This window comes from Sciurus vulgaris, assembly GCF_902686455.1.
Source record: "Sciurus vulgaris genome assembly, chromosome: 19".
NCBI lineage: Eukaryota > Metazoa > Chordata > Mammalia > Rodentia > Sciuridae > Sciurus > Sciurus vulgaris.
The window spans coordinates 7,808,181-7,829,781 of NC_136480.1; the positions used below are offsets into that span (position 1 = coordinate 7,808,181).

General features: G+C 42.0%; 1 protein-coding gene across 1 annotated transcript in view; it reads right to left on the bottom strand.

The window, feature by feature from the left end:
* The window catches only part of HRH1 (histamine receptor H1), a 42,458-nt gene extending 21,181 nt beyond the window's left edge, over nt 1–21,277 (bottom strand). Inside the window, exon 1 of the mRNA XM_079122327.1 lies at nt 20,262–21,277. Coding sequence (XP_078978453.1) covers nt 20,262–20,360 — 99 coding nt within the window. The 5' untranslated portion in view covers nt 20,361–21,277. The remainder of the gene's footprint in view (nt 1–20,261) is intronic.
* Nucleotides 21,278–21,601: the final 324 nt, after the last annotated feature.

A 21,601-nucleotide genomic window follows, 5' to 3' on the forward strand; every position in this document is an offset into this window, starting at 1 on the left:
TGCCTTATGTATAGGGACATGTTTATAAAGGTAATGTTGCTGGTTGGATTCTGTTATTCATTTGCTCATTCTTTCATCATTCATTCATTCATTCATTCATTCATAACATCTTTACTGACATGTTTTATGAAGTGCACATTATGATACCTAAAAGATAAGCACAGTTCCTCATGGAGTGGACAGCCTGTGCCATTCCTCAACCCTGGCTTCCTAGATAATTTTTACACATATGGAAACTTATGCTTCCTGCAAGATGGAGAGGAGATACTCTTCCATATTCTTCTGCCAAGTACAAGTAAAAACCCTGAACAATTCAGGCAGGGTGGCATGCACCGGTAGTTCCAGCTACTCAAAAGGTTGAGGCAGAAAGATCACTTGATCCCAGGAGTTCAAGATCAGGATGAGCAATAAAACAAGACCCCATTTCCCCATCCCAAAAGAAAATATTTTTTAAAAAGGCAAACACAAAAAAGTTCCCTGAACATTACATTTAAGAAAAAGACTGACAGGTGGAGAGGCAGAGGCAGACTAACTATGAACTTTGCAATGCAGAGAATGGCACAACAATGAGTTCCCTGAGCTGGCTTTTCGGAGAGAAGTTGGCAATTCTGCAGGGCCAATGTGCACAGAAAACAAACCAACTAACAAACAAACCCAACAAAAACCTACTATGTCTAATGGAAGGACTAGGAAAGGTGCAGCATCACAAACAGGAAAATTTGAGATAATAATGGTTCTACTTCAGCCAAATTCCACCAAGAATACTTGTGGCTTCACTGTGCTGTGACAGGTGACCTATAGTTCCCAGTAAGGAGCTAGGTTTTTTTGTCCCTATCAGATGGTCACGTACCTGTACCACCCAACAATATCCAGGGGGGCATGAGGGAAGCAGGATGGAGGAACCTCACCCATCCCAGTCAGAGAGGTAGCCACAAGGCCCCAGTGACATCCTGTAGGTGTCAGCAGAAGTCAATGAGGAAACTGAACTTTTCCTGAAAGTCTGAGGTATCACCTTCCCTCCCACAACCCCCACTTCCTCTCCAGGGCAGTGTAACATAAAACCAGATAAAACAAAAGATTTAAATATGCTCCAGGGTCTCCTAACACAATACCTGAAAGTGCTCACATTTCACTAAAAAAAAAATCACTTATATCAAAAAATGGAAAAGTCACAAACAGAATTAGAAAATGCAATCAATAGATATCTATGACAACAGAGATGTCAAATTAATATGATAAAAGTTATAAAGGAATAGCCAAAAAATGCTTCATGTGAAAATGTGAACACACTTGAAATAAATGAAAAAATACCAGCTCCAGAGAACTATGGGACCAACACAAAAGATTTAACATGCATGTAATCATAGTTCTGAAAGGAGATAAGAAAGAGGGTGAGGATGAAAATGTACTTAAAGAAATAAATGACTGAAAATGTCCTAATTTTGATGTGATATAAATCAATGAAATCCAGAACTGAGTAAACCTCAGCAGGATAAACTTCCCCCAAATCCACACCAAGATGCATAATAACTAAATTCCTGAAAGCTGAAGACAAATACAAAATCTCAAAAGCAGCACCAGAAAAACACCTTACCATAATGAGAACAACATATTTCTTACATGATAACATGGAGAGAAGAGAGAAGTCCCCAATATTTTTCAGATGCTGAAAGGAAGCAACAGTCAGCCCAGAATCTTTATTCTTGATGAAAATATCTTGAAGGAATTAAGAAAAATCAACACATTCTCAGATGAAGAACATGTGTAAGACTTTATGCTGAAAATTATAAGATGATGATAAAAGAAATCAAAGACACAAATAAATGGAGAGATACTTGTGTTCATGAATCAGAATGCTCAACATAGCAAATACAGCAATTCTCCCCAAACTGATGCACAAATTTAATGTAATTTCTATCAATATCTCAGCAAGCTGTCTTATACATATAGACAAAACTATTCTAAAAATTTATATGGAAAGGCAAGGGAACTAGAATAACTGGAACATTTTTTAAAAAGAAGAATTAAATGGGAGAAATCAGGCTATCCAATTTTAAGACTTACATAGCCTCAGTAGTCAAAGAGTCTGTGGTGTTAGTGGAGGAACAGACATAGAAACCAAAGGAACAGAATATAGAGCCAAGGAAAAGACTCACACAAATATGTCCCTTTCATTTTGACAAAGGTGAAAAATCAATTTAATAAAAGAAAGAAAGACTTCCAAAAAATAGTGCTGGAGTACTTGGAAAACCATTGGCAAACAAACAAACAAACAAATAAAAAACCCCTGAACGTGACCTTAACTCATACTCCATTTAAAAAGTGTACTCAGAATGTGGATGTTGCTCAGTGACAGTGCTCACCTGGCATGCATGAAGCACAGGGTTCCATCCATCCCCAGCAGCACAATAAAGAAACAAATTAATTTCAAGTTAACTCAAATGGTTTATGGACTTAAATGTAAAATATGGAACCACAAAATCTTTAGAAAAATGCATTGGAGAAAACCTTCAGGATGTAGGGATCAATGAAGAGGTCTTAAACTTGACACCAAAAACATTAGCCATAAAAAGAAAAAATAACAAATTGGAGCTCATAAAAATGAAAAAAAAATCTGTTCTGCAAAATACTCTGTTAAGAGTATAAAAAAAGGGCTGGGGTTGTGGCTCAATGGTGGAACATTTGCCTAGCATATGTGAGGCCCTGGGTTTGATCCACATAAAAAGATAAATAAATAAAATAAAGGTACTGTGTCCATCTACAACTAAAAAGAAAATAAATAAAAAGAAGAGCATGATGGGGCTGGGTTTGTAGATCAGTGGTAGAGCACTTGCCTAGCATGTGGAGGCAATGGGTTTGATCCTCAGCACCACATAAAAATAAACAAAATAAAGGTATTGTGTCCATCTACAATGAAAAAAATTTTTTTAATAAAAAAATTTAAAAAATATGAAAAGACAAAACATTGCAAGTCACATATATGTATAAACTATGTATAAACATGTATATAAACACACACACACACACACACACACACACATATATATATACACACACACAAACTCAGCATTAAAGACCTAAAGACCAAACAATCCAATCAGAGGATGGGCAACAGACATGGCAAGACATTTCACCAAGGAGCATAAACAGCACATACAAGATGAAGAGATATTCGACATCACTAACCCTCAGGGAAATGCAAATTAAAACCACAATGCATATTACCACATACCTATAAGAATGGCTAAAATGAAATTAGCAGCCCCACCAAGTGCTAATGAGGATGCAGAAAAACTTTATCACTCAGATTCTATTCCTGGTGGGAAGGTGAAATGGTACAACTACTCTGGAAGAAAGAGGATGGCAGTTTCTTAAGATACTAAATGTGCAGTTACTATACATCTTAGGCATTGTACTCTTTGGCATTTGTCTTGGAGAAATTAAAAATTACATTCACACAAAAACCTGTGCTGAATGTTTATAGTAGGTTTATTCATAATGGCCAAAAACTGGAAACCTTTGTTGGGTGAATGGCTAACCAACCATGCATGTGGCATCTACACGGTAGACTCCTCTGCAGTACAAGGGAATAGTGAGGGTTGAGGGTGCAGTCAGAGGTAGAGTGAGGGCTTAGCATGCTCACAACTCTGGGTTTCATTCCCAGAATCTACCAACACAGATACAAAAGGAACAAGCAACTGATAAATGCAAGGACCTGGATGAATTTCTAAAGAATTATTCTGAGTGAAAGAAGTCAATCCCCAAAACTTACTTACTGTATGATTCCATTTATATAATATTCTTCTAATGACAAAATTAAAGAAATAAAGAGCAGAATAGTGCATGTTGGGTTAGGGATGGGGGAGGTGAAAGGAAAATAGGTGTGGCTATAAAGGGGCTACTGAGGAACCCTGGTAGGGATGGAAATGTTCCATATCTTTATTGTGTCAATGTCAATATCCTGAATGACACTGTACTACATTTTTGTAAGCTGTTACTATTGGAAGAATATGAGGGAAGAGTACACGGGACTGCTCTGTATTGTTTCTCTGCTCTGTACTATTTCTTACAATTGCATGTGCCTAGAAGGTTTAAGAAAACCCACACTAATGCCTGGGACCTCCACACAGGCACCAGGGTTTAAAGATTCCCCAGGTGACCCAAAGTACAGTCAGGGTTAAAAGCCACTGGTCCAGGTAAGTGCTTCTCATATCTTAATATATACATACATTTTCTGAGGATCTTGTTTAAATAGCTCAGAAGGGCTGAGGTAGGGTCTGTGCTTTTGCATTTCTGGGAAGTTTCCAGGTCATTGCCACACCACTGGCCCATGAACCTCACTTTGAGAGCAAGGGCCTTTGCACGGTGGTTGCATCTAGGTTGGTTCAAAAGAATGACTAGGGAAACACCAATGGATGAATGGATTTTTAAAATATGCCCACAATGGAATAGTATTCGGCCATAAAAAGAATAATACCTTGTCATTTACTGCAACATGGATGAGACATTAATTACCCTGATTTGATCAATACACACTATATACATGTATTGAAACATCACTGTATTCATAAATATGTAAAGTTATTACATGTTAATTTAAAATTTCTTAAATGCTTAAAGGAATGAAAATACCAACTACCTTGATTTTATCATCATACATTGTACATGTGTATCAATTTGTCACATTATATCCCATAATATGTACAATAAAGATAATTAGTTTAAAAATAATTACCAAGGTAACTATAAAAATTACAGAACACTGAGCCCAGCCTGGAATCTAATTCAGGTGGTCTGGACAGGGGCCTTGGACACTGTATTTTTTCTTTCATAGTCCCTCTGGTGAATGTGCTGTCTTATCAGGTTTGGAATTCAGCAATAAAATGCCTCTTACTCCCAGATTCTCATTCTCAGAATGAGCTCACCATGGCTTCCCCAGCCAATAACTGAATCCCAAAATTCTTGTCTTCTTTCCCAATATTTTCACTAAGACCTGAGGTCAGGCCCTGGGATAAGTCCCCATCATCTGCTGCTGGACCTGCCTGTAGCAGATTAGCCTGCCCAGGAGGCTTCTGCCAGTGTCACCTCACTAAAACATGCTCTGAGGTCTCCTTCTCATTGTTAGATGCCAGCTGCCTGCTCCTTTTGTTCATCCTCTTGGAGGCCGCCTTGGTTCAGGTTCATGTTCAAGTTCAATTTCTTTGTAACTTGGGCTACTGCAACAGCCCCATAACTGGCTGGCCTGATTCCAGTCTCACACCTGGCTCCTACCCATGTAAATATGCAAGCAGTTTTTCTAACTCTGTGTTTCTCTCCTTTAGTTATTTATTCACTCTTGTTATAATTTTGCTGGATCTATGTGTTTCCTATACCATCACTTACTTCATATATTTTTAAATGTATTCATTTTATTTTACCTTAAGTTTATTTCACTATCACATCTGAAAAACTTTAGAAAAATAAATACTGCATGATCTCGCTCCTAAGTGCAATCTAGAAAAGCTGATCTCATAGGGCAGAGAGGAGAAGTGGTTATCTGAGGCTGGGGAGGGGAGGGAAAGCAGGGACTGGAGAGAGAATGGTCAACAGGGACAAGTTACAGCTCAATAGGAGGAATAAATAAGTTCTGGTGTTCCACTGCACAGCAGGGAGACTATGGTTACAATATTGTGCTGATAATTTCAAAATGGCTACAAGGGAAGATTTTGAAGGTTCTCAACCACAGAGAAATGATAAATACATGAGATGATAAATAGGCTATTTAGCATATCTGATTTTATTATTGTACAGTGTATACACGAATCAAAACATCACACCATACCTCATAACTATGCACAATTATTACATGTCACTTAAAAACAAACAAACAGACATCTGTTTTTGTCACCTACAATGCTTTCCATAGGAATAAACAAGACCACAAAACAATGTGATTAAATGCTGCAAGGAAGGCTCTGCTTTGTTACAGAGAGATTAGCAAGTGTGAGATAGGTGTTAAAGACCTTCCAGTGCTAAATTTAGACTCTCCTGAAAGTAATCAGAAGGACTGAAATATAATCAAAACCAGTGTGAGTCAATATTAATTAATGCCATGTCTGTGTACCATTTAGAGTCACTTCAGTGCCACCTAAAATGTGGTAAACACTGTTTGAAATCTCATCATAAAATTGTTTTGTTCCTAAATGAAGGGAAAGTTCAAACTCCTTGGGCTGTGGGCAAGACAGTTTAGTTTCTTCAACTTTTGACCCACTACACTCTAAAAATGAAGTCACTGTCCCCAAACACCTTGGGGTCTTTCAACCTTTGGAGCTCTGCATGTTATTCATTTTTCTTGGAAGAGACAATACTTTGAGAATTGGGATGTTACATTTGTTTACTATTGTCTCCTTCTGGGCCTATTTCAGAGCCTGCCTGGAACAAAGAAGGTGAAAAGGAGAAAAAGAATAGAGACAGGAAGTGTGGCACCTGTCAACCCAGTCAGTGGCTCAGGAGACTGAGGCAGGAGGATTGCAAGTTCAAAGCCAGTCTCAGCAATTCAGCAAGACCCTAGGCAATTTAGCGAAACCCTGTCTCAAAACAAAAAATAAAAAGGGTTGGGGATGTGGCTCAGTGGTTAAGTGCCCTGGGTTCAATCCCTGGTATCAAGAAAGAGAGGAGGGAGGGGAGGGGAAGGGAATGGAGGGGAGGGGAGGGGAGGGGAAGAGAGGGAAGGGGAGAGGAGAGGAGGGAAAGGTTGATAAGGAAGATGGGAAGAGAAGAGGAAGGAGAGGAAGAAGAAACTGATGAACTTCTCTATCGATAAAACCCCTCTTAAAAGTTCCTTCCTCTTTGAAGATTTCCTATATCTTTTAACCACATCCAACCAATCCTTTCTCTGGGTTCCCACATTATTATTTTCATATCTCTATTAAGGCATTTAATGCTCTGTATTCTACTGAATGAAAGAAGGCATCTGTCATTTAGGCTTTTATCCCTGCAAGAACAGGGTCAAAGTGATATTCACCTATATTTCCAGCACTGATCTAGTCTAGTGGCTCTCAATCTTGGCTCACACTGAAGTCACAAAAAAAAAAAAAAAAAAAAAAAAAAAACAAACCACTGCTGCTTGGGCCTGCCTCTCCAGACCCAACTTGGATTTAACTGGTCTTGGTAGTGGTGTGGGTATCAGGATCTCTGAGAACTCTTCAGATGACTCCCCTGCAGCCAAGACTATAATCCTGTGCCCTAACCTAACACTCAATGATGAGTGAGTGGATGAATCTTGCCTTTTAACACACCACAATTCTGACCCAACATGACCAATTTCAGGGCTTCATGTTATGATAATTCATTAATATATTCAGGAACTATTAATTAAACAATAATGTGGTACCAGGTGTTATGCTGGGCCAAGCTGCTAGAGGTGGAAACATGAATAAGACTCACACTTTTTTCCCATTTCCAGGGTGCCTTAGGGAAAGCAGGGGCCATGTCCTACCTAGTTTTTCCAGGAACTTTCTGTCCTGCTGGCTAATTGGCCAGTCTCAACAGCAATCATTTCCCTAGTGGCTGACAGCAGAGCTCACTTCTGGCTGTTTCCTCAGCAATGTCTATGTAAGGACAGGTTCTAATCACTCTCAGATACAGGAAGTTCCTGGGGTATGTGGTCAAGTCAAGAGACCAAAAAAATAGAATGGTCTTGTCTAGACCTCTCCAAACTCTGCAGAAGCAAGAGTGAGTCTATTGGGTGGCAGGCCACATTCCTGTGCTGCTCAAACATCCAAGCCAGGCACTGTGGGGCATGCCTGTAATCCCAGCAATTCAGGAAGCAGATGCAGGAAGATCACAAATTCAAGGTCAGCCTCAGCAACTTAATGAGGCCCTAAACAACTTAGTGAGACTGTCTCACAATTAGAAAAAAATTAAAAGGGCTGGGGATGTGGCTCAGGGGTAAAGCACCCTTAGCTTCACTCCCCAGTACCAAAAACAAAAACAAACAAAAACAACCCCAAAACAAAAACAACCCCAAAACAAAACAGCCCCCCCTACACCCTTCCTTTTGTGTGTACTGTGTGTATGCTTACACAAAGGAACACCAAAGCCCCAGGAAATGATTAAGATCTTAATTGCCCCACAGGTAAAAGGAGTTTTCTTACTGGCACTACTGGCACCTGCCCAGACCTACTTTAAAACTCTGTACTATAGGTGACGCAAGAGCAGAAATACTGATCCTTTTGTGCTTCCACTGCTCTGGCTTGGAGTTTGATAATGTTTCCTCTCAAGTTGTAAAAGTTTCATAACTGAAGTTCCTGCTCCCGGTCTTGACCCCTGGGATCCCTCCTGCACACCTCCAGTGGATCTTTCTCTGTGTGTGTGTGTGTGTGTGTGTGTGTGTGTGTTTTGCTGGGGCTTGAACCCAAGGCCTTGTGCATGCAAGAATAGCACTCTAGGGGCTGGGGAGACAGCTCAGCTGGTAGAGTGCTTGCTTCGCAAGCACAAGGCCCTGAGTTTAATCCCCAGTACTGCAAAACAAAACAAAAAAAAGGCACTCTATCAGCTGAGCTATATCTCCAGCCCCACCTGGTCCTTCTAAAACCACAGCTCCAGTCACCACTTTCCCTGACCTAGAACCCTCCCATGCCAGTCATTGTCAGGATGCAATGTGAGACCCCTGCGTGTAACACAAAGGTAACCCCAGTACGATTTTGTTGTCTGCCCAGTTTGCCCAGGGCATCATGTTCACGAGAAACTCAAGTCCAACATCATGAAAGTATATCTATGAAAAAGTAGCCTAAACTTTTTACTGTAGACTCGCAAAGAGGCAAAAACATCCTTAAGTTCTTCTACTTACCACTCTGCAGTGTTGCTTACTGTTTCAGGTGTTGGCTCTCTAAGCCATTGTCACTGTCTCTCAGCACGTGGCTCCACTTCTGTCCCCCACACCTCTCCTCGCCCACTCTTGAGTCTTTCTGATCCACTGAAGGGCACCTCGTCATTATTTCTAACATAAATCAGCTTAGCTTCCCCAGAACTTCTCTTCTTTATCCATTACTCCAGTCACTGTAATAAAAGCCCAGGAGACAAGCAAACAGATTCCACTCTGGAACCTGAGGCAGAGGGCCAGGCAGTGGCCAGCTCTGTGTGAACACCTGTAAGCCCTTCACACATGATTTTTTCCCATCTGGTCCCAGCTTACTGTGGCCTCATCCTCCAGGTCTCCACTTTCCTCTGAAAGCCCAGGTTGCCCCCACTCCCGTACCTGTGCAAACACGGCTTCTCTGCCAGTTCCCCTCCTCTCAGTCAGCCAGGGCATCCAATTACTATTTTATAACCCTGTTCTGAAGTCCCTGCCTTGAAGGCATTCCTCAACCCTACCAGACATGGTTAATTCACTTCCTTCTCTAGGATTTTTCTGAATTTTGTACAGACTTCTATTATAACCCTTATCAAGCTGGGTTGTAATTGCTTAATTACTGAGCAGAATTTCTCACCAGTCTGTGGGTGTCAAATGCAGATCTGAGTCATGTCTGTGTCCTCAGAGCCAGGAACCAGGGAAATGCTCAATGAACAGTTACTGAATGCTCCAGAAATATGCTCCAGGGACTGAATGATCCATGGAAGCATTTACCCGTCTTCTCCTCTCTGTCATCACTTGAAGAGACCTGGGAGCGCATGCCCTATCAAAGGCCCAAAGACCTGCCCTGGCTCTCACCTGACTAGGCTGCATATCCTCCCTTGTCCATTAGGTTGGCCATCTAGACAGCAGTCTGTCCCTCCTTCTGATGCCAGCCAGGCCTGGTCCACACATAGTAAAAATAAAAGGAATTAAAGGCAGCCAAGCAATTGAGCAAGCAGGAAGTGCAGGCACGCCTTGAAAGAAGGGAGTATCTCTCTCTCTGCACACCATGTAACACAGTATTTAGAAAACCCTAAGGAAACTACAAGAAAGCCATTAGGTCTAAAAGAATGAGTGCCACAGGATCCCAGTCCTCAATTTGGTCTCAGAGTAGCTATCACCTGGCTGGCTCCCCCTTCCCTATAGCATTCCCTAGCACTCCTTCCTCTGTGTGGCTCTTGGCTCCAACAGACAGAGCATCCTGTACCCTGTTGCCTGCATTCCCCCCTCTGCCTTTATCTGGAATGCTCTTCTCCCATTCTCACCTTATCTCTAAAGTCTCTAAGTCACATCTACCAAAGCTAAGAGCTGGACATGTGTGAGATCTCTCTCTCTCTCTCTCTGTCTCTCTCTCTCTCTCTCGCAGTGCTGGGGATGGATATAGGGGATCACTAGCCCTGCCTTATCATTGATGTTAAGGGCAATCTAGTCATACAGTATGGTGCAGTCAGCAACTTGAACCACTGTACCTGTCAGCCTGCCATCTCCTTCCAAAAAGAGTATCTGCCTCCCCAGGGCCTGACTCAAGCACGCTAGGCAAGCGCTCTGCACTAGCTATAGCCCCAGTCTTGTGTTATCTCATTTAATCCTCACAGTGTGTAACCCTTTACACACTAGAGTAGAAACTACTATTATCATGCACATTTTCAGATGAGGCCCTGGGAGGTTATGTCCCTTGGCCCAGCTCATAGTTACATGGCTTGATGGGCTTTGAAATGGGGGCTGCTTGACTCTAACATCTATATTCTTAACTTAAAAGTTTAGGAAGATAAAAGAAGCCCAGTTCCAATATCACCTCCCCTGACTACATGTGTCTCTTGTCCCTGACCCAAACTGCAAGGTTGATTAGCTATCAGTGCCTCTTTCCAGTGTGCAGTGCTGACTCTGCACTGTGGTCAGTTATGTACAACTTTTCTCTCCCCTGTTTGGTTGAAAGATGGTTGGGAGCAGGAACCATGTCTTAATTTTGTAGCTCATCGGCTGGCCCTGCTTGGCACACAGTAGGCACAAACACTGCTGCAAAGGAACCATTCTAGAGAGAAAAGCCTGCTCTTCGTAACAGAGGATCTGAGTGCTGACCTTTGTTTACCATATATCTGACCCACAGCAGTTGCTCAGTACATATTCGTTAAATGAATTTGCTGTGTGACTTGGAATCCTTCTCTCAATTTCTCCGGGCTTCCTCTGTCAAACAAGGTGGGTGCTCTAAATCAGAGATTTTCAAATTTTTTCCCCTCTTTTTCTTGGTAGTGCTACTCCTGGCTTATGTACAAATGTATTTAAAACAGATCAAAGCAGATTGCTGTAGTTGGAATGGAGAAGAGGGGAGATCCAGAGCCCCACTTACCCAGTCTTCCTTCCACTTTGCCCCAGACTCACCAGAGAAGCCCAATGACAACCAAGCTAGAGGAACAAACAGCACTTTTAGGAACATCTTCATTTTAAGAGAACAGCTCTGAAAATGGAAAATCCTTTCTGACACATTTGGACAACTGTTATTGATTGTCTAATGTACTTGAATGGTAGAAGGTGAGCCTCCTCGATTAGAAGGGGGAGGCTGAACCGCCTTAGGAAAGATGTTTCCCAGTGCCTCCAAACACACTAGATATAGGGGACCACTAGTCCTGCCTTTTATTGATATAAGTGCACTGTAGTCATATGGTACGGTGTAGTCGGCAACTTGGACCATCCTGGCAGCCTGCTATCTCCTTCCAAAAAAGAGCATCTGCTTCAATCCCATTTTTTTCCATTGCATTTTCCCTCCTGTTTTTCCAGAACTCACTAAAACCTCCACTGGTTGCAAACACGGAATTTAAGCAGTACACTGAATTTGTTGGGAGAAGCTGAACAAATAGATAAGTGATAGCCAAACATCCCTGGATTTCAGTATTTTAGTTAAGATTCTACATAGCACCTGGGCTATATAATCACCCAGGAACAACTTTGCTTTTTATGAAAACAATCATAGAGACTGGGAAATGGAAAAGTAATCATAGTTTTCATAAATTGTTCCCCAGAAAATGTTCCCAACACAAGGAAGTCACAGCTGTGGATATTCTTCATGTTCTGATTCTTAAGTCTTGGTCCAGCCTGGCTGCCCCTCACCCTCACCCCAATCTTGTCTCCAGCTTCCTGGTTCTGGTGCGTACCCAATATATCCTGAGCCCAGGGTAGAAGTGTCAGAAAGAGCTGTTAGCTGACTGTAGTACCTAGCTGAGACTCTCCTGGGTATCATTAGAACCACTACTGGAACCAGGCACAAGCCCGTAATCTCAGTGACTTGGGAGGATGAGGTAGGAGTATTCCAAGTTTAAGGCCAGTCTGCGCAACTGAGCAAGACTCTGTCCCAGAATAAAACATGAAAAGGGTTGGGCATATAGCTCAGTGGTAAAGTACCCCTGGGTAGAAAAGTCAACACGTATTAAGTGACTAAAGTGCTTGTCTCAGGCCTGAATATATTATTTTACACATAGTGGGTATTCAGTGTTCATAGAATAAATGAATGAAAAATGCACATCTCTCTGCTTTCCAAAGCTCTCTCCTCTCCCCACCACACCAACCTTCTGAGTTCCTCCTTAGGCCTGTGCTTTGAATTTCCTCCCGGTCTACAAAACAACAGGATGCTACAGTGCCCCCAAATCCCACCATTATCAATTGGTTTCTTTTGATCATGATATCCCATTCAGGGTTATTCGCAGGTGACCTCAGTTTTAGAATAACAAACGTGCAATAAATTCTGCACCGCTTGAGAAAGGTTCGGACAAGTCAACAAAAGAATGCTCTGGGGAGCACTTTACTAACTGCAAAGCACTCAGCTCCAAGGAGTGGCTTGTCAATTAAACTTCCTTGAGGTTCCATTGTTGTACAGCTTGTTGGCAAGCATTGGCCCTCCTCTCTTCTTCCAGAAGAGGGGTAGCAGAACTTCCTTCTCCTTACTCTGCTTTCCCTTCCCCCTCGTGTTTTGAAGTCTCTGGAGTTTAGGAAGCACACCTTCCCAGTCCCTCAACTTCCTCCCCTGCCTCTCTGCTGTTCCATCTTCCTAGACCACCATTCACGCACTGAGAGTCTGCCCATCCCAGAGGCCCAGCTCACATGCCACTCCTGCCAAAAAGCCTTTACTGATCCTAACCACGTGGCCAGACCTCTACATCTCAATGTGACAGTCCTTTGCAATCTTTTTTCATTTTCTGTGGAAGTCTGTCTTATTTTGCTGGTCTCAGTAATAATGATCTACAGATGGCTATCATTTACTGATAACTGAACATGCTGGTCAATATGCAAGATCATGCTTGGGACGTACATGCTACCATGGTCTGAATGTGTGTGTCCCTCCAAAATTCATGTTGGAACTTAAACCCCAAAGCAGTTGTACCAAGAAGTAAAGCCAGGGCTGTGTGTGTTTTGGGGGGTGTTGGTAATCAGGGGTAGCGTGCTTGCTGAGCAGGCATGAGAACCTGGGTTTCATTCAGAGGACCAAAAAGAATAACTAAGTGAAGCCTTTGGGACGTAATTAGGCCATGATCACTCTATCCCCATGATTAGGATTAATAAGAGGTGTCGGAAAATTTTCTGGTCCTTTCATCTCTTCTTCCCTGTGAGGTCACCTACACAGCACCATCTAGGGACAAGTGGGTCCTTCCCGGACACTGAACCCTGTCAGTACCTCAATCATGGACTTTCCAATCTCCAGACTGTTGAGAAAATATTTTTTTTTCTTCATAATTCACCCAATGTCAGGCATTTTGGTATAGCAGTACAAAAAGACGAAGACACATACATTATCTCATTTGGCTTGCAAACCTGTATAACCTGGACTACTTTGTAAATGCAGAAACTGAGACTCAGAAGTGCTAAGGAGCCTATGGTCACAAGCTAGTAAGGAACACAGCCAGACATTCAATCAAACAATCTGTATTTATTAAGGTTGTATGATGTGCTAAACATATTCTAGAAAATGGAAAAATGGTAGTAATCAAAGTTCTCATCTATGAGAGCTATCATTTTAGTAGGGAGAGAAATAATAAAAGAAAATACAAGTAAGTAAATACTATGTCAAGTGGTGATAAAATGCTATGGGGGGAAGTGGGGAGGGATTAGTGATGGCTTAAAGTGAGTGTGCTATTTTATAGAGGGCAGTGGATGACTAGGGTGATTTCAGCAGAGATCAAAAGGAAGTAAGGGAATTAATTATGCAGAAATCTTTGGGAAAGAGTATCACAGGAGGAGAAAACAGCCTGTGGAAAGGCCCTGTGGTTGACATCCCTTGACAAGTTAGATAAATGGTGAAAAATTCAGTGCAGTGGCTGGAGCTGAGCAAGTAAAAGGGACATAAAGTTAGTCAGGGTAGGCACTCTTGTAGTGACTTTGAGCAAGATGGGCAGCCACTGGGAGATGACTCCCAGAGAGCCCACACTCTTAATTGCAATGCTATGCTACTGATTGATCACATAAATGAATGTCAGAAGGTACGTGGGGGCTTTTTCTCATTAAAACCAGCAGGATGGCAGCCAGACAGTCTGAAAACAGCCCCAGAGAGGGCAAGATATGAGTTAACAAGGACAGTTAATTATTAAGGGTAGAAATGATCCTGTACAGGATGGCAGGCATCTATGTAGCCCTCACACCACCTGGGGGGGTTCTGAGGTGTGCTCAAGTGGGTCCTCTCACTGACTTTGTAAAGAATAAATTTCCTAGGACTGTCTGTAGCACGTATTCCATGAAATTTGTCCTTTCCTAACAAGTGGAAGTGAGGAAGAAGCAACTTCTGCAATGACTCACCAGAGAGAAATGAAAATTGTGTCCAGGCTGGAAAAGAATCCATTTGAAAGTGACACATTTGCCTCCAGAATAAATAGATATCAAGCTTTTTCTTTTGCCTTCTCATCTGAAGTAAGGCAGAGCCTTCTTACATACTGCCTCACAGCAGGATGAAAACCAACTTCTGAAATTCCTGTCTTTATTTCTACTGCAATTCTCTTTGCAAAAAGATAAATCTGGAGATGTGGCCCCCAACCCACTCCAACCCACTAACCTGAGCCTGAAGTGCCTTTTGATGACAGGATGGCAGGCAGTGTCCTGGCCTTCCCAGGACAAAAAACCTTGACTGCAAATATTCTTCCCATCAGCTGCCCCATGAACCAACCCTTCTCAAACTTTACAGTGTATAAGAATCACCCAGGGAGCTTATTAAAATGGAAATTCCAGGAAAAGTGAATCAAGATGCTGGGGTAAAGCCCAGAATCTTCTTTTTAATTTAATTTCTTCCTTCCGTCCTTTCCTCTTCTTCCTCCTCCTCCTCTTCTTCCTCCTCTTCCTCCTCCTCTTCCTCCTCTTCCTCCTCTTGCTCCTCCTTCTCCTCCCCTCCACCCAGTGCTGGGGACACACTCCAGGGCTTTGTGAATGCTAGGCAAGTGCTCTACCACTGAGCTACACCTCCAGTCCCAGAAAATTATTTTGAAATAAGGACTCTAGGATTATTCTGGTGCAGATGGTCGAGAATCACCACCCCAAACTACAGGAATAGCCCCGTCTCTCTGCATTTACACTTATAGAATGAAGTGGCCCCACATCCTTTCTCAGACCACAAAGAGGTACACTTTGATCCTGGCAGGGGCAGGAACACTCCTGGGTAAATTGGAGCAGCGAAGAATCTTAAAACCCCAATGCCTGCCACTATCTGTCTATTCCACCTCTTTCATTTATCCTGATGAGTTCCCAGCTCAGTTCAGGGTTTGCTATCTTGAGTCATGCCCAGGAAGGCCCAAGGGCTGGGGTTTGAGGCTGCCCTGGGCACAGTCTTGACTGGAGAGGGTACCCTCATGGAAGGGTCTGATAACCAAAAGGTGGAAGGAATGATTATCTGTGATTATGAAATACTGTTTTGTCAATTAATTTGTTAAGTTTGACAATAGGTACCCCCTTAGCTGTAGAAAACAAAACAGCTCAGTGTCTGTTATAATTCACCAGAACCATGAGATGCAGGGCCTGGCTTACACCCCTTCATGAATTACAGAGTTGTTTTTGTTTTTTGAAATATTTTGTTAGTTTTTGATAGACCTTTATTTTTTATTTATTTATATGTGGTGCTGAGAATCGAACCCAGTGCCTCACACATGCTAGGCAAGTGCTTTACCACTGAACTATATAACTCCAGCCCTACAGAGTTGTTTTGAGAGCCCCCTTAGTTGCTTGCTCTAGGCACCAAAATTGCTAATTAATATCTTTCCATAGTGGTTCCCACTTCACTCAGATCTCTGTTCAAATGCTACCTTTCTTGCCCATTAGATCCAAATAATTCTCTTCCCTGAACGCTATCTCTGTTTTTTTTTTTCTTTTTTAAATATTTTTTTAGTTGTCAGTGGATCTTTAATTAATTCATTTATATGTGGTACTGAGGATCAAACCCAGGGCCTCACACGTTTCAGGCAAGTGCTCTACCACTGAGTCACAACTCCAGCCCTCTCTGGTTATTTCTAACCTCTTAACCTGGTTTAGTTTTCTTCAAAGCACCCATCATTAGAATTATGAATAGATTTATTTCCTTTGTATTTTATCATCTGTCTTAATCCCTGGTATGTAAGTTCCTTAGGAGCTGGGATCTTATGTCACTCACTGTTCACTACTGTGTTTTGATGGTCCCCAATTTACAATGGTCTGACTTACAATTTGTCGACCTTATGATGATGCAGAAGTGCTATGGACTCAACAGAAACCACACCTTGGATTTTGAACTTCAATCTTTCTCCAGGCTAGCAATATGTGGTATGATATTCTCATGATGCAGGGGAGCAAGTCACATAATCAGAAAAACACCTACAATCATCTACCAAATATCTACATGTTTGGTAGTTTAGGTGTATTCAATATATTTTCAATTTATGATATTTTCAACTTATGATGGGTTTATTAGGATAAAACCACATGATAAATTGAAGAGCATCTGTAAGAGGCACTCAACTATTTGTGGAATGAATGAATGAGTGATGTTATGCTCTGACATCTGAGGTTCCTAGAGCCACCTCTATCTCCATAGTGCTCTACTCATTGGATCTAGGGGTCTTTGGGGATTAAATGTATATATGAAAATAACAGCAGGTAGTTTTATTTAGTGCTTACTATGTACTGGGTGTACACACTATCTCATTTTATCCTCAAGATGGTTTGTCAAGGACAGGATTATTAAACCCACTCAATAGCTAGAAAGATAAAGTCATTCTAAGCAATAAGGGGCAGAGGTAGGACTCAAACCCAAGTCACCTAATGCCAACATCTTCGCTCTATCTTTTAACAATTGAGTTTGATGCTATCTACCTTATGCTGATACTGGACAGGATCCAGAGGCAAGCAAGACAAGTCTTCCAAACCCCAGAGGTTCAGGGTCTGTCTGGGTAGTGTAGCAGAGTGGAGATGAGCAAAGAACTGGAGGCACCCTCTAAATCTGAGCTCCACTCTTTAGTAGCTGAGCTCTAGTTTTCTTCTCTGTCACATGGAGCTAACAATTCTTACACACAGGGATGTTGTAATGATTCAGTGAGAATATACAAGAAGTACTTACCTAACACAGAGCCTGGCACATAGTAAACACTCAATAAACAAAACAGCTTACTGGCTACCACTGGAGAGAAAAGATACACATTCAAAGCAATGATCCAACCCACTTCTCATACTTGTCCTCATGGTAAATGTTTATGGACTAAATGTTTATATATTTCCCCTAATCCACATATCATATCTAAAACCCTCAGTGTGACAGGGTCAGGAAGTGGAACCTTTGGGAGGTAATTGGGTTTAGATGAGGTTATGAGGGTGGGGCCCCCATAATAGATTAGTGCCCTTACAAGAAAAGGAAAAGACACCAGAGTTTCTTCTCTTTGCCACATGAGGACACAGCAAGTAGGCAGCCATCTGCAAGCCAGGAAGAGAGCTCTCACCACAATTCAACCACACTGGTGCCCTAATATTGGACTTCCAACCTCCAGAACTGTGAGGAATTAATGTCTACTGTTTAAGTCACCATATCTATGATATTCATTATAGCGGCCCTAAAAGAGCAAGGCAGGTGCTAATGATATAGCCCATCTCGGGAGTGTGCTTGCTTAGCATACGGAAGGACCAGGGTTTGAACCTCCAGCACTGCGGGATGGGGGTGGGGGGAAGAATAAGGCAGTACAGATTCTGGAAGTTATAGGGTTATTGATCCAACACTGTGAATTCCAAATATACTGAATTCCATCATATGAGCCATGGCAGTTTCAGACCAACTATACAAAGCAAAGTCAAGAATCTCTGGGCAATTAAAAATGCCATCACAAACCAATTCTTCCCAAATCTCTAAGTTAATAAGTAATTTCCTAACTATTTATTCATTCATCTGTCATTTACATTTTCCTCGTATCTTGGCTTCTGTGAAAAGCTCAGTGAACATGGGAGGAGATTCCATTTCCTTTGGTTCTATGCTCAGAAGAGGTATTATTAGGTCATATGATAGTTCTATATTTTTTTCCTAGATAGGATGTTGATATGTTTCCCCAAACTGGCTTCTAACTGTTGGACCCAATTGATCATCCTGACTTTGCCTTGCAAGTAGCTGGGACCATAGGACACATCCTGTGTCTGGCTTTTTCTTTTTTTTTTTTCTTTTTCTTTGTGTGTGTGAGTGTTTGTGTGTGGTGCTGGGGATCAAACCCAGGGCCTTGTGCATGCTAGGTAAGTGCTCTACCACTGAGCTACATCCTCAGCCCTTTTGGTTTAATTTCCATATTGTTTTCCATATGGCTGCACCAACTGTTTACTTCCCTACCAACACTATATTAGGGTCTCCTTTTTGCCACATTCTCCCCCAATATTTATATCTCTTGTCTTGAAAACATCCATCTTTCTGAGTGTAAGGTGATACAGTGGTTTTGATTTGCATTTCCCTGATACTTAGTAATGCTGAACACCTTTCATACACCCATAACTTCTTTGGAGAAATGTCTGTTCAAGTGCTTCGCCCATTTTAAAAATCAGTTTACTTCTTTTTCTTTTTTTAAAATATTTTTTAGTTGTAGATGGACACAATATCTTTTATTTTATTTGTTTATTTTTATGTGGTGCTGAGGATCAAACCCAGTGCCTCACACATGCTAGGCAAATGCTCTACCACTGAGCTCCAGCTCCAGCCCTACTTTTTGACATTGTGTAAGAGTTCTTCATAAATTTTGGATATTAACTCCTTATCAGACTGAGCCGCAAAGGTAGTCTCAGGCAGAACTTGCTAGAGGTTGAAAGTGGTGAGTTCTAGAATCATAGAGACCAGGATTGGAGTCTGAGCTTCTCAGTTATGATTTGCAAAAATTTTTGGAAGTCCCTATGTTGCCCTTTCATTTTGCTGATTGCTCTCTTTGCTATAAAGCAGGTTTTGGTTTGATGTAGTCTCATTCATTTCCTCTTGCTTTTGTAGACTGAGGTTTGGTGTGATGTCTAAAAAGTCATTTCCAAGGCCAACGTTGAGGAAGATAACCTCTATGTTTTCTTCTAAGAGTTTTCTAGTTTCAGGTCTTATATTTAGATCTTTTAGTCAATTCAAGTTGATATTTTTATGTATGGTCGAAGATAAGGGTCCAATCTCCGTCTTTTGAATGTGGAAGTCTGGGTTTCCTCACACCATTTTTGAAGATGCTATTCTCCATGGTGTCCTCTTGATGTCCTTGCTGAAAAGAAGCTGACTGTACATGTTTGGATTGATTTATGGACTCTCTATTCTGTTCGATTGGCCTACCTTTCAGTTCTTATGCTAGTATCATACTGTGTTGGTTACTACAATTTTGTAATACAATTTTAAATCAGGAGTTGTCTTCCTTTTCTTTCTTAGTACTGCTTTGACTGTATGGAACTTTATGTAGTTCCACAGAAATTTTAAGATTGCTTTTTCTATTTCTAGATGAATGGCTCTTCTTTGGTTCTTGCACTGAGGGGAATAGTTCTTGTTGTTTGAGGGGTCACTGTGTACAGAGACCATGAACTGTTTTCTGTGCATCTTCTCATGACTTGCCTAGCAGAGAGGGCTCTTAATTGCCCCTCTGCTATTTTGTTGATGAAGCAGCCAAGGCTCAAAGAGGTAAAGGATCTTATGCTAGGTCATCAACAACCAAGAGTGCAGAAGCTCGGACTCCAGTCTTGTCTAATTCTAGAACCCACCACTCTAAACCTCTAGTAAGTTCTGCCTGAGGCTACCTTTGAGGTACAGCAGAATCTGGCCTCTGCCTACCTTTCCTGGGTCCCTCTCTACTGCCACTCCCTATCTTCCCTTCACCCCCAGCTTTAATATACCTGAGTACCTCACACCTGCATGTCCTTTCCAATGCAAACCCCACAGATGACCCCTTCCCTTCAGCATTCAGACCACCCTCCTCTGTGTACCTTCTTTTCCTTCCTTGACCCTTCTGTGGAAGACAAGGTCCCTCCTCAGTGCTTTCACAGTCCTCTCCCTGCCCCTGCAGCACATGTTGGGCTGTTTCTGACCAGCTCTGTTATTTTCTCTCCTCTTATTTGTCCCTTCCCACAAGTCTGTGTGCTTTTCCTTTGCCCCATGCAATAGGTACAGAGCTTGGCACCCAGAAGGCACCTGGGAATTGGCAAAGAGGTACGTGAGAAGGCTTCAAAGTGAATTTGAAAAGTCAGATGGAATAGTTTGAGTTCCAGCTGTATCCTTTATCAGCTGTGTGACCCTGGGAAAGTCATTCAACTCTCTGAGTCTTTGTTTCTGCATTTTTAAACTATGAGGATGAAATAATTATAGGCAAAGTTTGGCACAGTAAACATTCCACAGACACTAGATCTAATAATAATAATGTCAGTTAAATAATTTATTTAGAAACAAAATTGATCACTGAAGTGGGGGGGCAAGGACATTGGGTCAGGGTCTGGAAGGTATTCAAATATGTGAAAATAGCCATCCAACAGGTAGTAACTTCCACAAAGTGGTAGCTGCTGACGGTACCCATCTTCAGAGCTAGAGCTAGACAGATCACAGGGACAGGACAGCCAAGACCTGTCAGGCCTCTGGTAGAAGCAGCAGAAGATCTGTAAGTCTGGGGCTTGGAAGCTAGAAATTCTACTCATGCAGAATGTGGGGACTGGCAGAGCCAATAAAATTTGTCCCTAATTCATATGCCAGGTACTTTATCTCATTTCATCTTCACAAAAATCTTAGGTGCTGCTATTATTATTCCATTTCACAGAGAAGGAAACTGAGACTCAGAGAGGCTAAGAAACTTGCCCAAGGATACAGAGCTGGTGAGTGGTGAGGCTAGGACATGAATCTAGGCAGTCTGGTTCCAGAGAAGTGCTGCAGGCCCTCCTGCCACACACGTAGGAGCCAGGGCTGGACAGAGCCTGCAGTTGGGAATCGAGAAGCCAGAGCTGGGTGATCCCCACACAAGGGACCACGTAAATGGAGCAGTTTCTATACAACATGTTCTAGCTGGGTGTTGTCTTTCTTCAGCAGGAAGAAATTCCCCCTGGAGATGGGCCAGATGCAGCCTGGTGGGTAGCTGTGCATACATTTCCCATTTCCCCCACCTACTTACCAAGAAGAGAAGCACTGATGAGTCCCTCTGTCACTGGCGAAATTGCCTCCTTCATTAACTATACAAATTTGCATCTTAATTAGGCTTAACGGAATACAATTACCAGTCCCCAAGTTTCCGTCTGATTCTAAGCAAGGATGCCACAGAGGCTAGAAAC